General features: G+C 41.2%; 1 protein-coding gene across 1 annotated transcript; it reads left to right on the forward strand.

Moving 5' to 3' along the window:
* The first annotated feature begins 7,623 nt into the window (after positions 1 to 7,623).
* LOC310955478 (serine/threonine-protein kinase Sgk1) lies at positions 7,624 to 13,730 on the forward strand. Its single transcript, XM_083925295.1, has 13 exons — positions 7,624 to 7,791; positions 8,256 to 8,331; positions 9,062 to 9,140; positions 9,234 to 9,274; positions 9,391 to 9,448; positions 9,540 to 9,623; positions 9,717 to 9,848; positions 9,946 to 10,058; positions 10,185 to 10,308; positions 10,415 to 10,510; positions 10,607 to 10,762; positions 10,870 to 10,959; positions 11,596 to 13,730. Exons 1-13 carry the CDS (start codon positions 7,722 to 7,724, stop codon positions 11,758 to 11,760), a joined length of 1,284 nt encoding a protein of 427 aa, XP_083781421.1. The 5' UTR covers positions 7,624 to 7,721; the 3' UTR covers positions 11,761 to 13,730.
* Positions 13,731 to 14,897: the final 1,167 nt, after the last annotated feature.

Here is a 14,897-nt window from a genome sequence, read left to right on the forward strand (position 1 = left end):
AGGAGAGGGAGGCATATTTACAGGAGGACCTCATCTCTCGTTCGTACACTCAGTCACCTGGACGCTCTGCAGCAGACAGGCGTTCATTCATCAGAGACCCTGTGCCTGATAGCAAATATTACCAAACACTTAGGAGGAGATGAAGACCGGCAAGAAATCCTTCATAGGTAGGCGCTCCTTTAATTCACTGTCTGTGTTGTGAGGCTGTCTGGGGAATCAATGTGCAGCCTCTCAGCAGAGGAGGACGCACCTTGAGACGTGCAACTTTTCCCCTTTTGTGGATTATCATTCTTGACTCGATCCAAGAGCTCAGTCGTCTTAATATTGTCCTATTTTTGCCTTTTCAATCATGTGACTCTTGTATCTTTCTTCATCCTCTTTTCTGCATCTACCTCTGCTCGCTTTGACGCCATTGCCTCCGCTTTGATTGCTTTTTGGCTACGCAAACAACTACGTGACAAATTTAAAAAGGCATCACCCAGCAGTGCATCGGTCTGTTCTTGTATTTTCTGGTTAATTTTGTAACGGCTGAGACTCTCCCCTCCTCCCTGCAGCTGCCCTGCTCCTCATCTCATTTGTCACCTGAGAGCATAAAAGCTATTGTCTGGCCTTGACTTTGTTACCAGGGCTGAAAGGATCGGATGATTTTGGCATTCAGTGATAGCTTAAAAAAACAGTTTCGTCCCACGGATACAGATGAAAAGCCAGGGATAAGATTGCCCTTTTCTTTAAAGGCTCTAAACCTTAAAGCAATACATCCAAATGTTGGTAAATGTGTTTATTTGCTTTCTTCCAGTGAGTTAGATGAGAATATTAAAACTCCTTTCACATCTGTGAGGTAAATAAGAAGCTAGAGGGTAAACTCAGCATAAATACTGAAAACAGGGGGTAAAAGCTAGCCTTGCTCTTTCCAAAGGTAACAAAATATGCCTAAAACCTCCAAAGCTCATTTATTAACAGGTTATATATCCCATCTTTTGCTGGTTGCATGGTAACCTCACTGTAAAGACGAGAATCCAGGAAGGAAGAGATTATCCAGCACAAACCCTCCGTAAAAAACACAACTTTTGTTTTTAATCTTTGGGTTTTGTAGATATTTAGATGTAATGTATGTTTCCAATGTCTGAGCAAATCTAACTTAATTATCACAACAAATTTCCTTTAAGGCGCTTTACTCTCGGCTCTTAGACCCTTGAGTCGGATAAAGAAAATCTCCCTTTAACAGTGAAAACAATTGAGGAAATCTGAACAGACATATGTGCAATACATGTTGTGTGTCAGAATGGACCAGTATAAAAGAAATAAACAGCATAAACAATCCAAAAGGACAAAACTATACACAGAATGGAAACATATATGAAAAACAAAGTTATGAAAGTTAGATAGGGCAAAGGTAGGGCCTTTAAAATAAAGATGTATTATTCCTTTAAGGCCCTTTGTTCTTTTGTTGGTGTTCGCCATCGACATGTGTAGATATAAGTCACCTTTCTGCTGCCTCACAAAGCCCGACCATAAACTTTATATTCAGAAATATAAACTATATTACTTTATCTGTGGTCTGGAAAAGCTCAGTAGGTATTTGTTTGGATTCAGGGATTCATGAGTGGGTGTAGATTGTTTAGTTTTAGTTTTAGTTTAGATAGTTTATTCTGAATATGTGAAAAAAACTAAATTATTATACATTAATGGGCAGTCATAAAGAAAAGGAAACAGAGAGAAAAATAAATGTACAATAACAAAGTAACACAAAGTAAACTGAAAGATATATAAATTCTGTTTACATATCCAAAAAGGTAGATCTAAAATTACTTTGCAGATGATCAGATAAATAAAAACTGCTTGTCTCGACCTTCTCCCCAAATAAATCTCAGTCCAAAGCAACTGGACTTGGTTATTTGTTATTTGTCCAGTTGCTTTTGACTCAGATTTCTTTGGGGATAACGACGACCTGGACAAATGACAATATTCACAGAGCTTCTCTTAATGCAAATGTAACTTTTAACTTGATTTGGCATTATAAATAAAAGGGAACTGACATTTTTGCATATTGGACAAACACACCGTAGCTTTTTGGGAAATTCCTCTAAAAAAAACAAAAAAACACCCACAATGAAATCAGTTCCTAAAATCATTTGAAGCCTCATTTCCGATCATCCACATCTCGTTTTAATCGTCGTGGAAAAGATCCCAGACATGCAAGGGCACAAATTGGGCGTTCTTAAAACAATGAACCTCGTTGTCCTCCTCTAAATCACTTCTCACACTTCATTAATTGGTTTGGTTTCCGGTTGCCACGCTCGATTGATTCTCACTGGATGTTTTTTCCAGATGAATATCTCAGAGCGATAAGTGACCTTGTGAGGTTTACGCTGGATTTGAGTCCATCAACCCAAGACAAAGCTGATCAAATGAATCACTCGTTTAAAGTGTTTGGGCTCGGCCTTGTGCATCTATCAAGGGTAGTATTAATCGTTTTTCCACGTGTTGCTTTCATATGATCACAGGCGATGAAACAGAGAAACAGGAACTGCATTCAATACCGGATGTCACCACTGATTCATGATGTTGAGCCGACATGTCAATGAGTCTTGTGAATGAAAATGGCTTCTCTATCTTTTTTTTATCTGCTTCTTTTTCGCTGAACTGTTATAGTTTCACTAACGCACAGGAAACCTGCTTTATAGAGACGCGTACACCACCAGAGTAACGTCTAGCAGAGCAGAAAACACGACGTTAGACTGGAGTTAATACCAGTCTGCAGCAGGACAGATCTTAAACTATAATTATGGCAGTAATAGCAGTCGCATTAATACAATTAAAAGAGGATTGTGGTTTGAAATAGGCAGGATCATCCCAGTTTATTGGCAGTAAATTAAAGTAAAGCTTCATTTGTAATAATTTGGCAGCAGTGTGTGTGTCTGAGTCATCGCAGAAGAGAGCAAACATGTCTCTCCTTTTTTTTATGCGATGCAGCAAACGTATGAGCAGCCACTTAATCCCCCGTGGACAATGGAGCAAATAAAAGAAACCCATCTCATCTCATGCCTGGGAATTCAGGAGGGAAACAAAGATGGTGTAAATCTAACTCTGGTTTCATGAGCCAAAAGTCTGCTCCCACTCACTGGGACTCGAGGCTGCACTGCGGCGCTGTCGGGCCGAATCGCCACCTCCGGTCTGAACCTCTGCGGTTCTCTGTATGAGTAATGCAAAGTGCCAACGAGGCCGGCGGCGAGCTCAAACTGAAACACAGGAACTGTAGAGAGAGAGATGTGATTTTTAGCAGAGCTCTGTTCTCCGGTGAGAGCAGAGGCTGATGAAGCTGGCATGACTGCGTGGGTTTGAAACACAGGAGGCCGTGATCGATGCTCAGAGTCGGTCAACAAGACCCACATTGGTAATTAAAGATCCTCCATCCTCATTAGCCGACAGCCTTCCTGTCAGCCCTTCAGTCGGTCAGCGAGAGTCCGTTTGCATGTGTGACTCATTCATCCGCCTTCTGCTGCCTCCTACCCGCTACACTGGAGGCACGGCAGGCACAGGAAATCTCGCTTCTCATGTTTTACGTTGTGAAGTCAGAGTTAAGCATCTTATTTTCTGACTAATAAATGCAATCTTTGAAAACCCCAGAAGGTCGTTTAACATCGCTTACAACTGTTCTGAGGGTATTTTCAGCATCATTGTGTGAGCAGAATAAAACACCTTAATAACAATAATGTGTTGTATAATAATATAGTTCCCTTTATTAATCCAAACAAAGATGCTTGTTGGTAATAGCATCTCTCTTTGCTCAATTTGCACGACATTAGCTAAAACATCAAAGCTACAGTAGATTATAGTTATGATCATATGTACTGGTGTTTCTTTCTTTGTTTTGTTTAAATCCAAACCAAGACTCTCACATTTTGCTTGTGTTTTGCAAAAAGAGTCTTTTCTAGCTACCTGGATTAAGAAATACAGTCACAAGTTAGTAAAAATAAATTAAAGGAATTACGGTTTTCATGTGTTTCCAGAGCGGTGTAGCGGATTTCCTGAATGTTCTTTTCTTAGCGTGCCAGTCGGGTTTTAATTAGACAGTTTAATTGTTAGTCACTGATTAGCTCGGGGTAGTACGGTAAAGGCATTCAAACGTCTTTTTTAACCACTAATTCTGCTGAAAATAACAGCAAACCCCTGCAGCAGCATGAGAAGAGTCCCTACACAGAAAACAAAGCACCAACAACGTAGTTAGTGAACCAAGAGTTTATTAAAAGAGTGTTTTAAAGACTTACCTACTGGCCCCTGTACCAGCTCCTCTCATAGTAAAGTCCATTCAAGTGGATTACCAAAGTCAATCCCAAAGGAAGGAGCCCATTGGTGCTTTGTTTTCTGTGTAGGGACTCTTCTCTTAAAACTGTCTCCATGGCTTATTGATGTATGCAAGTGCCGAAAAAGACCATGGGATGACTTTGCGCCAGAGTTACACTTAAAACAGTGATGATATGTCACTGTCACCATAAAGCTTAGCTATTGCAGGTTAAAGGGTTCTGGAAATAGTTTAAGAAAAGAGGTCAGTGATGAGTGGGTTAGGGTTAGGGAGAGTCTGTTATAATGTGGCACAAGTGGCACCACACTGGGGCTGGAGAGGTGTGGTCGACAGCACCGTGAGGACTGGGAAGGCTTTTACCGGATACGTTGTCATGTGAGTCACCCGACCGCCTGCGAGCATTAAGTGCTGCTCGTCTGCTCAGCATCAATCACACGGTTGGACAGAGCGCCGGAAAGCTGGGCGGCTTTAGTGAAGGTGCTAAATAAAACCTGATTCAAATCTGGCACTGGAGAAACATTCATTCATAGAGAAACTGAAAGAGATCGCTCACGCACGTTGAGTTCATTCGTGGCGATCCGTAACCCTTCTACGGGACGGATAAACTTTCTGTATCATAACAGGAAGGACTCTAACCAGACTGACGTGAATGTGAGACTCCTTTCACACTTCTCACTCATAAAGACATCAAACAGAAAAAGGGGGAAACTGACTTTCTGTTCCATCACAACTGAAAAAATGCAAATGAAGCTGTTTGAGGGGGACTGCCCGAGTCACGTTTGTCCTCCTGCGCGTTACCAGAGATGATAACATGACGACACGCTTGAATAATTCAGACAGTGACTACGTGAAGTGGTGAAAAAGGACCCCTACAAACGCCCGTGCAGAGGTGTCGCTGTCATGCAATCGGATCCGGTGTGTTTCTGTGAGTAAACGGAGCCGAAGCTGAGCTGTGAGTGTTCGCTCAGGTAGCCCCGCTCTACGTTACGTTTCATAGAAACCCACGCCACAGATGAGGCACTTCCTCTTTCCACGCTCCGGTCTCACTTCCTTTAAGTTACGCACACTGTCACATGTCAAACTGGGGACAGGAGTTTCCCTCCGACAGGTGAAGGAATCTCTGAGGACTGAAGTAGATGTTTAGAAGAACGGCGGTGGAACAAGTACTCAGATATTTGAGTTACGTTAAGACCCCAAATCGCAAACGTTTAACAGTCGAATGCAATTTCAGGTTCCAGCTTACGAGGATTTTATGTTTTTCTGTCATACTTGTCAGCACTGTCGCCTCACAACAAGAGGGTTGCTGGTTCAAATCCCGGCTGGGGCCCTTCTGTGTGGAGTTTGCATGTTCTCCCCGTGTCTGCGTGGGTTTTCTCCGGGTTCTCCGGTTTCCTCCCACAGTCCAAAGACGTGCAGGTGTTCGGTTCATTGATGACTCTAAATCACCCGTAGGTGTGAATGGTTGTCTGTCTCTGTTCGTCTCTATGTGTCCTGTGATAGACTGGCGTCCTGTACAGGGTGTACCCCACTTCACGCCTGATGTCAGCTGGGATCGGCTCCAGCCCCCGCGACCCCGACAGGGACAAGCGGATGAAGATGAATGAATGAATGAATACTTGATAATAAACTCAACATCTTTGTGTTTTGTACTGTTGGTCCAGTTGTCCACTTTGGCTTTAAGGAAATAATTTTGTATTTTTCCCTATTTTCAAACATTTAATAGACATAAGGATGAACCAGTTAACTGAAAATATACTCAGCAGATTAATCAATAATGAAAATAATGTTAGTCGCAGTAAAACAAGTATCAATACCAAGTGTCAATAGTCCTAATAAGTTAAATTATGTATTATCAGCAGAATGTAATTAAAGTATTAAGTAAAACTACTCATGAATAAAAAGAAAACGACCTCTGTGAGTGTTATACTTTTATATCTTATGTTAGTGGAATATTATTATTGCTGATGCATTAATGTGTAAGCAGCATTTTACTGTTGTACTTGAGGCTTTTTAGACTTTTTTTTACGCTGTTGGAGATTGAAGATTATCATCGATGAACCTGCAGTGAAACAGTGAAAAAGTACAGAAGGTGATTCAAATATTTTATCGTTGTTTGACCAAAAGTCCAAAAGAGAAACTCCGTTAAAGCAGTAAATCCTCACATGTGAGGAAGCTGGAAACACAAGGATGTTTGCCAGTTTTTCATACTTTTTGCTCAGAAAGTGACTTGAAATGATGAATCAATTAACTAAAAAAGTTCTAATCTAATCATTTCATCAACTCGTATTTTCAGCTCTGATAAAAATGCATCATATTTTGCTTGTAAAACATGAATCTCTACATCTGTAAAGTAACTAAAGCTGTATAAGTACAATACTTCCCTTTGATATACAGTGGAGTGAAACTCATACAACACTTTAATCCCCAGATATTTATATATATATATTTATTTTCAGTTTGCAATGCAGCTCGCTCTTCCTCCCGGGGCGGTATAGCTATCTGCATTATGTCACAGTTACGTAATTTACAGGGTTAGTGGACCAAATCTATGACAGCTGGACGGATCACTGCTGCAGTTCAGACGAGCACGATGTCAAGTGCGATTTCTCTGAATTTATATAATTGTGCCTGTGCGTCACCTTTTTTAACCTTGACCTCGTCTTCAGCCACTGAAATCCACGATTATTCAGAATGCAAAAGCACACATATCTGGTGGATCTTGCATTGATTTAAATAGAGATAAAAGAGATAATTTGGTTTTTTTTAATCATGCATTTTATGTGGGATCAGAAACTGCAGCAGTCCTGACATACATTTTCTAAAACGTCCTTTCAAAATAAAACGACTGCAGCCAAATGCAGCACAGTTTGGGGTCTGCAGCAGCGCACGCAGTCACGAAAAACCAGGAGAAAAATAATAATAAAGAGAAAGAATCAGCTCTTGTTTGTGTGATTGCAGTTCTTTTAAATAACCCTCTTAAACGCTGGACTTTAATCCGTTTTGAATGGGCGATTACAGTCAGTGGGAGCTTTCCATTGAGAGAAAATGATGAAGAGGAGGAGGTGGGTGGGAGGGCTTCCTCTCACCCACCTCCTCCTCCTCCTCCTCTTCCTCCTCTGCAGTGAGCTCTCCTCTCCTCGTCATCCCTCCAGCCTCCTGCAGGCAGAATATGGCTGCAGCGGAATCCCGTGATGTCACCTAGTTGCCGTGGTTACAGCGGGTGACGCGAAAAATGGGCGTCACCTGACAAAAAACACGTGGTGCGTTTATATATAAGGTGCGCGTCTCGGTGTGGGCAGAGGCATTTTGGAGCGGAGCGCGGCCGTGACACGCTGATTACTGACAGCAACGAGGAGCGCACGGGAACTACTGTTGTTTGTTTGTTTTCCCTTTACTGGATATTTGTTGATCTGTAAACATGGCTGTGACTGAAGCTGGATGTGATCTAACTTACTGCAAAATGAGGGGGATTGTCACTGTTCTGACCGGTGAGCTATAAAAAATACATGTGCATCATTAAACCTGATATATGTAATGAATTATGAGGCGAATTAAATGTTTATTCATGTTTGTTTTGAAAGACAAACGGCTGTCAAGAGGGGATTTAAGCGAATTATAAAGTGCTGTTTTGTTCTACTTTTTAAAGCAATAATAAGAAATCTGTCTTATAATATAAAAACTGTTTATTTTGCATTATTCTAAGACTCTAGGATTGAAAATGCTTTGTTGACTGGTGTCTGAATGAGTGACCCAAGTGGTTGCATAAGCTATAAGCCCGCAGCATTAGAGGTCCATGCAAAGCACGCAAACCTGCCCTATTACAGGATATTTGGGACAGTGGATTAGAGCTGCAACACTGCAATTTTCCTCTGTGATGAAAGACAAAGATGTGCATCGCGTGTGGTGGTGAATGGTACTCAATGATGTCCTATTCCCTGTCTCCCTTTTGCAGCTTTCATCAAGGAGAGAAAGATGGGGTTGAATGACTTCATCCAGAAGCTGGTGTCTACCCCGCATATCTGCCAACAGTGAGTATTTCTGTTATATACATCTAGAAAATGTTAGATCTGGATGGAAACTTGGCTTTTTAAAATGAAGCGCACGAGCCAAATGAGCCTTAATGGAGCATTAGTCACTTCCTTATTTCTAATCATTAGCCAATTCGTGATCAGTGTTCACCGGCCAATCCAATCAACCACCTTGAGTTGGCAGAACATTCTGTGAAAGGCGTAATCTGGGTCCAAGAAGCCAGGTGCAAGAATAGTCCTTTCATGACGAGCCTGTTAACAACCTCTCCAACTGACTAATCACCTTCCCCAGCAAATCCCTTCTGTTCCCTAGACGAGGATAAACCGGTAATTCAGTCATTACATGATACATGGCCCGTTCCATGGCAGCATCATTAACTCCCAGCTCGGGTTAAAGTCTTTGGAACCAAAAAAAAACCCCTGTGTGGTACAGCTGTGTCCTTCAGATGCTCCAGAAGGAAAGGCCGTTGATCTGGACCGCTGAGTCCTGCAGAGCAGCCTGAACCCTCTTGTCACGGGTCAGCAGCTTAAGCCTGTTCTCAGACAGGTTAGGCTGTTACAGTACAGGTTGAAGACTGCCCTAAACGTGACCTGTCTGGGTTTCATTCACAATCCCAGCGGGCAGCGTTCATTCAGCTTTTCACTCACACAAACGGTGCAACAACAAAACCATTGAGTCATATAGTAAAGTTTAATAGCACATATCAGAATGAACCCTATGTTTTTTCAGTGTTGAAGTTAACAACTTCCTGAAGATTGATGAGAACCAAAACGAGGAGGTTGAAAATGAACCACTTCCTGAAAGTCTGGTAAGCTGAAACCGTTTACCGACTGTGTGACTCATTTTTTTTTCCAAAACAATGACAATGTATTTATAAATGTCCCCATTTTATATCTTTCAGATGTACCTAAACTCACGAAGTTCACTGGCTGAGGACACTCAGTAAGTAGCCTTTTAAAAGTATCTCTTTTTATAATGTAAACAGTTATGTGAAATATGTACACCTCACCACGTGTCCATAAAGAAATCCTAATCGTCCGTTTGTTTCTCTGTTTCAGGATCAAACCCTGTGATTTTGACTACCTCAGGATCATCGGTAAAGGCAGTTTTGGAAAGGTGAGTCCCTCTAACTTCTCTATTATGGAGCCAACTTCTCTCATCTGCAGCTGCAACACGATCGCTCACGCAAATGTTTGCTCTATAACAGGTTCTGCTGGCTCGACACAAGGAGTCCACCAAATATTACGCTGTCAAAGTGCTACAGAAGAAAATCATCATGAAGAAGAAAGAGGCATGTGGAAAACGAGATTAACCAAAATATATAGACCTCAATTCCTAAAAAAGATTATTGTGATGAATATTAACTTCTATATATTCCTTGCAGCATAAGCATATCATGGCTGAGCGCAGTGTGCTGATGAAGAACATCAAGCATCCCTTCCTGGTGGGGCTGCACTACTCCTTCCAGACCACCGATAAGCTGTACTTTGTACTGGACTACGTCAACGGCGGAGAGGTAAGTCAGAATCTCATGACGCTCAGAAATCTGGTCAGTGTATCAGAGTGTTTTTTCAAGGCTCATGTTGACGTATGCGTGTCTGTTTCCTCTCCAGCTGTTCTACCATCTCCAGAGAGAGCGGATCTTCCTGGAGCCCAGAGCCAGGTTCTACGCTGCAGAAATTGCAAGTGCACTTGGCTACCTCCACTCCCTGCACATTGTGTACAGGTAATGAGCGATCCTACAGCACCCCCTAGTGGACATTTGTAAACTCCATCTGTGCTGAACTGAACTGAAGGAGGACGTTTATAGTAGGCATTCTTTTAAAAGCCTTCTTCTTCTTCTTCTTTATAGGGACCTGAAGCCTGAAAACATCCTGTTAGACTCACAGGGCCATATCGTCCTCACAGACTTTGGCCTCTGCAAAGAAGGCGTTGAGGCCAATGGTACAACAACAACCTTCTGCGGGACGCCAGAGGTACAAAACAAACCTTTAATGCATCCTTATCAACACATAAACTCCATCAAGGACATGTTATAATTGTCAGACACTGGTTGACTCTGTATTGTTGCTTTCCTTTCAGTACTTGGCGCCTGAGGTTCTCCAGAAGCAGGCGTACGACCGCACAGTTGACTGGTGGTGTCTGGGCTCGGTGCTCTACGAGATGCTCTACGGACTTGTAAGTAATTTGTGACTTTGATGCCTCTTAATGCAACTCCGCTGCTTGTTTATGTGTTAAATAAACTCAATTTGTTGTTGTCGTCACGCTTTACAGCCCCCGTTCTACAGTCGCAACACAGCTGAGATGTACAACAACATCCTGCACAAGTCTCCCGTGCTCAAGCCCAACGTGTCGAACTCAGGCAGGGAACTGCTCGAAGGGCTCCTGCAGAAGGACCGCACCAAGAGGCTGGGAGTGAAGGATGACTTTGTAAGTGCACAACGCTGACGTTAAAGCACACATGATAACGTGAGGGAGAGATATGTGGAGGTTGTTTGCTGTCAATCTGTTGATCTAGAATTTGTTTTTCCCTCCAGATTGAACTCAAGTACCACTCCTTCTTCTCCCCAATCAACTGGGAGGACCTGATGGCCAAGAAGATCACACCTCCGTTCATCCCCTCAGTGGTGAGTTCAGACTCCAACTGATGGTTTTTCATAATCGAAGAAGGGAAAAATGTCCAAAAACCAGAATATTCAATCATTTAGAGCTGCATCATTTTAATCCATCAATTACTCTCACAATTAGTTGATTGCTTTAGTTTCCTGAAGCCCATTATGTCTTCAGATGTCTTGTTTTGTCTGACCGACAGTCTAAAACCCAACAAATATGTTAAGTATCAGACAGAAAGACAAAAGCTGGCACCATAACATCACCTGCCTCCAGATCAGCCAATAGCAACGGTTCAAATGTAATAGCTGTGTTTCAACCCGTAGAGAGCAGTCACTATGATTATTTACTACACAGTGTGGAGAATTCAAGGACTTTGCATTAAAATGTCAATATTTAGACCTGAATTGATCCACGGCACTATTAAATATTCAAGTGGTTTTGGGGGTTTAACTGCTCTTGAACTAAAAATGATCAAATAATCAACTAACTGGAATCAGCAAATGTTTGTTTTGCATTATCAATGACCTAAAAACTTAACAAACTACCAAAATACAGTAGTTTAATGCATGCCAGTAAACATATATTCATGTCTTGACCTTTTTAGTTACATTGCAAGTCTTAATTCATGTCCTCACTGCTTGGTTTCACAGAGCGGCCCCACAGACCTCCGACACTTCGACCCCGAGTTCACCCACCTGCCCGTGTCCTCCTCCCTGTGCAACGACTCCCTGCATGTGACCAGCAGCGTCAAGGAAGCGGCCGGAGCGTTTCCAGGCTTCTCTTATGGCCCTCCTGCAGATCTCTCCTTTATGTGAACACCGACATCCGTGCGCTTCTGACCCTGGAAGTCACAAGAGACGGGACACAAGCTCTGGATTGAGAGTCTTATTTTTGACGGGGGGACCAGAGCCAACAGAGCGGCCTGTTTCGGGGGACGTTACAGAGGATCTAACTGGCAAAACACCAGAGGAGCTGATATGAGGGATTTGTGCATGAAAAGTGTACAGATGGGGACTCTCATGTTACAACACCACCGGCCCTACTCTTCTGCCTAAACCATCATAAACTATAATACATGTGTGCCAAGTAAGGATGCACTCTGGGGTCATGAAACATCACTCACAGCAGCTGGTGAAGTGACATGAAGAGAAGTGCCTGAGGTTCGAAAGGCAGTGTGGACGACGACGGCGGCGGCGGCGGCAGCAGCAGCGTTGGCAAGAAGCCGCATTTATCAAAAACCACAAAATCGTTTCACTTGTTTGGCCTTTGGGCCAGGGCGCTAGCCGTTAAGGTTGATGCCTTCGTTACGCGTCGTCATATGTTAAAACCGTTATTTTCATGTGAACGCAAAATTGCACTTGAGGAAACAAAGGTCGAGGAAAGTGAAACGTTCTGCTTTAAGCATCAGCAACTTTGAAATAGACAGCTTCATATCCTTCTACATTTTATTTCTCATATCTCTGCTTCGGACAAAGACAAGAAAAAAAGGCATTTCAATGTTTTACACTTGTAGTGGAACTTGGACCAAACAGTTTACTATGGTACGCTTTAGCACAGACACTTTTTTTTGACCGGTTTGTCCTCGAAAAACTGAAGATCAAAGTTTAACTGTACTGTATAGAAGATAAAAACAAAAGTTACATATATTTTATCGCAGAAACCAAAAGGTTTTTCACGTTTTAATGACTGCAAACGTTCGCTCTTTACCTTTAGGACAGGTCTGCATATATCATAAATGAGTTATAAATGTTTCCTAGTATATATTAAACTAAATGAAAAGTATATATATATATAATATATATTTTATTTTTGGTTTTCCCAACTCCTTCTCCTTCACAGCCAGTGTCCGTGTTCATCTATATCTGCTGTTTATGAACGACTTCTCTTATTGATCCGTGCGATACGGAGTCAAACCAGCAATAACAGGCGCAGATCAACGATAGCACATACTGTATATCAAACTCCTTTTGATGAAGTGATTGCTGTTTTATTGCAAACACGCCCGACGGACTATAGGATCTGTGATTACAAACGTTTTTGTATTTATGCATCATGTAGAGAAGAACTGTGAATGTCTTGTGCCTGTCCAGGGTGGCCTGATCCATTATTTACTGTATGTACATATCTCTTTCCCCCACACCTTTGAGTCCCTTTTCTAGAAAATAATCTGGATTAAAAAGCGCTTTATTAATTTAAAGGACGAACCAGCAGGTGGAGCAGACGCTGGGTTTACACCTACAGTGTTCAGCCACTGGTCTGCTGCGTTATATGGTTCTGGAAAGTGCAATAAAATCTGTTTAACTCCAAAAAAAGATGATAATTTTATCTCTTTAAGCAGAGATAGAAATCTCTTTTAGAAAATAATCTGTATTAAAAAGCGCTTTATTAATTTAAAGGACGCACCAGCAGGTGGAGCAGACGCTGGGTTTACACCAACAGTGTTAAGCCACTGGTCTGCTGCGTTATAAGGTTCTGGAAAGTGCAATAAAATCTTTTTAACTCCAAAAAAAGGATGAATTTTATCTCTTTTAGCCGTGAGTTGTAATTTATGATCTGATATTCAGTAAGTTATTAAGAGAGGACTCAAACAGAGGTCGTTCATCGCCCCATCGGGTCTCCATATGTCAGTTATTTGCATACAGAGTGGATTTTCAAGCCTGCTGAAAATAAAAAAAGGCAAAACACAGTTCTAGATAATTTTCTTCCATATTTGGAAGCATTACTTTTCTGTTTTGTACTTTTTATGTGTATTTATTTCCATGCCACCGCGACTGTACAAAGAAGATAATTACATGATCAACGGAAATATTGAATTGTGTAATCTGTGTCAGAAATGGCGAATAAATTCTCTAAATTCAAGTGTGTTGTTTTTGTTTGTGATGCTGTTATTCAGTTTATTAACATGGTACATTATAAAAGAGGACTTTTCACTTAATTTCATTCACAAAAAATCTGCTGAACACTTAAATCAATCATTCGGTCTAAAGAAAACACAGAAAATGATGAAAAATGCTTAAAAACACATTAATAAAATAAACATTAATTACTAAAGCTCAATGTGGCGTCTTTAGTTGTATTTTTTAAATCTAATTACAGCCAGAAACCCAAATATATTCAGTTAATTTACAAATGAGCCAAAGAAAAGCAGCAAATCCTCACAAGTGACGAGCTGGAGCCAGAGAATAGTTGGTACTTCTGCTTGAAAAATTACTAATTACTAAATCGTTCAATTATTAAAATAGTTTCTATGATCGAAAACCAATAAATCATCTAATTTTTTCCACTATTTAGAATTAACCTTCTAAGTTTGATGTTTTAACTATTTAAAGCACCTATACATTTTATAGGGTTTATGTTTTTTTTAACTGTTTTATATTTAATTTTTTTTGTGCTTTATATTTTATCTGGTATTGAAGAAGAATTAATTTCATTTAACAGTATTTTTGCAATTAAAAATTACAAATTAGCCCCAAACTTTAACTTTAAACTAATGTTTACTGTGATATGCAATAAGACCAAGCTGACGGTTGATTGTATTGTTTGTTTGTTTTTATTATTCATTGTTATTTTGTCTATTTTGGTGTTTTTCTAATTCTCAAGGAGCCCAATCGTGTGCTAAAGTGCTTTCTTGGGAGCCCAAATGTGTACTAAAGTGCCCTCTAGGAGCCAAAATGTATGTTTAACTGCCCTCTAGCAGCCAAAACGTGTACTAAAGTGCCCTCTAGCAGCCAAAACGCGTGCTATAGTTTCCTTCTAAGAGCCCAAACGTGTGCTAAAGTGCCCTCTAGGAGCCAAAATGTATGTTTAACTGCCCTCTAGCAGCCAAAACGTGTACTAAAGTGCCCTCTAGGAGCCCAAACGCGTGCTATAGTTTCCTTCTAAGAGCCCAAACGTGTGCTAAAGTGCCCTCTAGGAGCCCAAACGCGTGCTATAGTTTCCTTCTAAGAGCCCA

Source organism: Echiichthys vipera (genome assembly GCF_963691815.1).
Source record: "Echiichthys vipera genome assembly, chromosome: 13".
NCBI lineage: Eukaryota > Metazoa > Chordata > Actinopteri > Perciformes > Trachinidae > Echiichthys > Echiichthys vipera.

Bases quoted from the DNA above. Each gene is read 5' to 3' on its own strand.
- LOC310955478 (XM_083925295.1), top strand. From the start codon at position 7,722: ATGGCTGTGACTGAAGCTGGATGTGATCTAACTTACTGCAAAATGAGG. The intron at 9,141-9,233 runs GTAAGCTGAAAC...TATATCTTTCAG, and splicing joins AACCACTTCCTGAAAGTCTG to ATGTACCTAAACTCACGAAG. The intron at 9,624-9,716 runs GCATGTGGAAAA...TATTCCTTGCAG, and splicing joins TCATCATGAAGAAGAAAGAG to CATAAGCATATCATGGCTGA.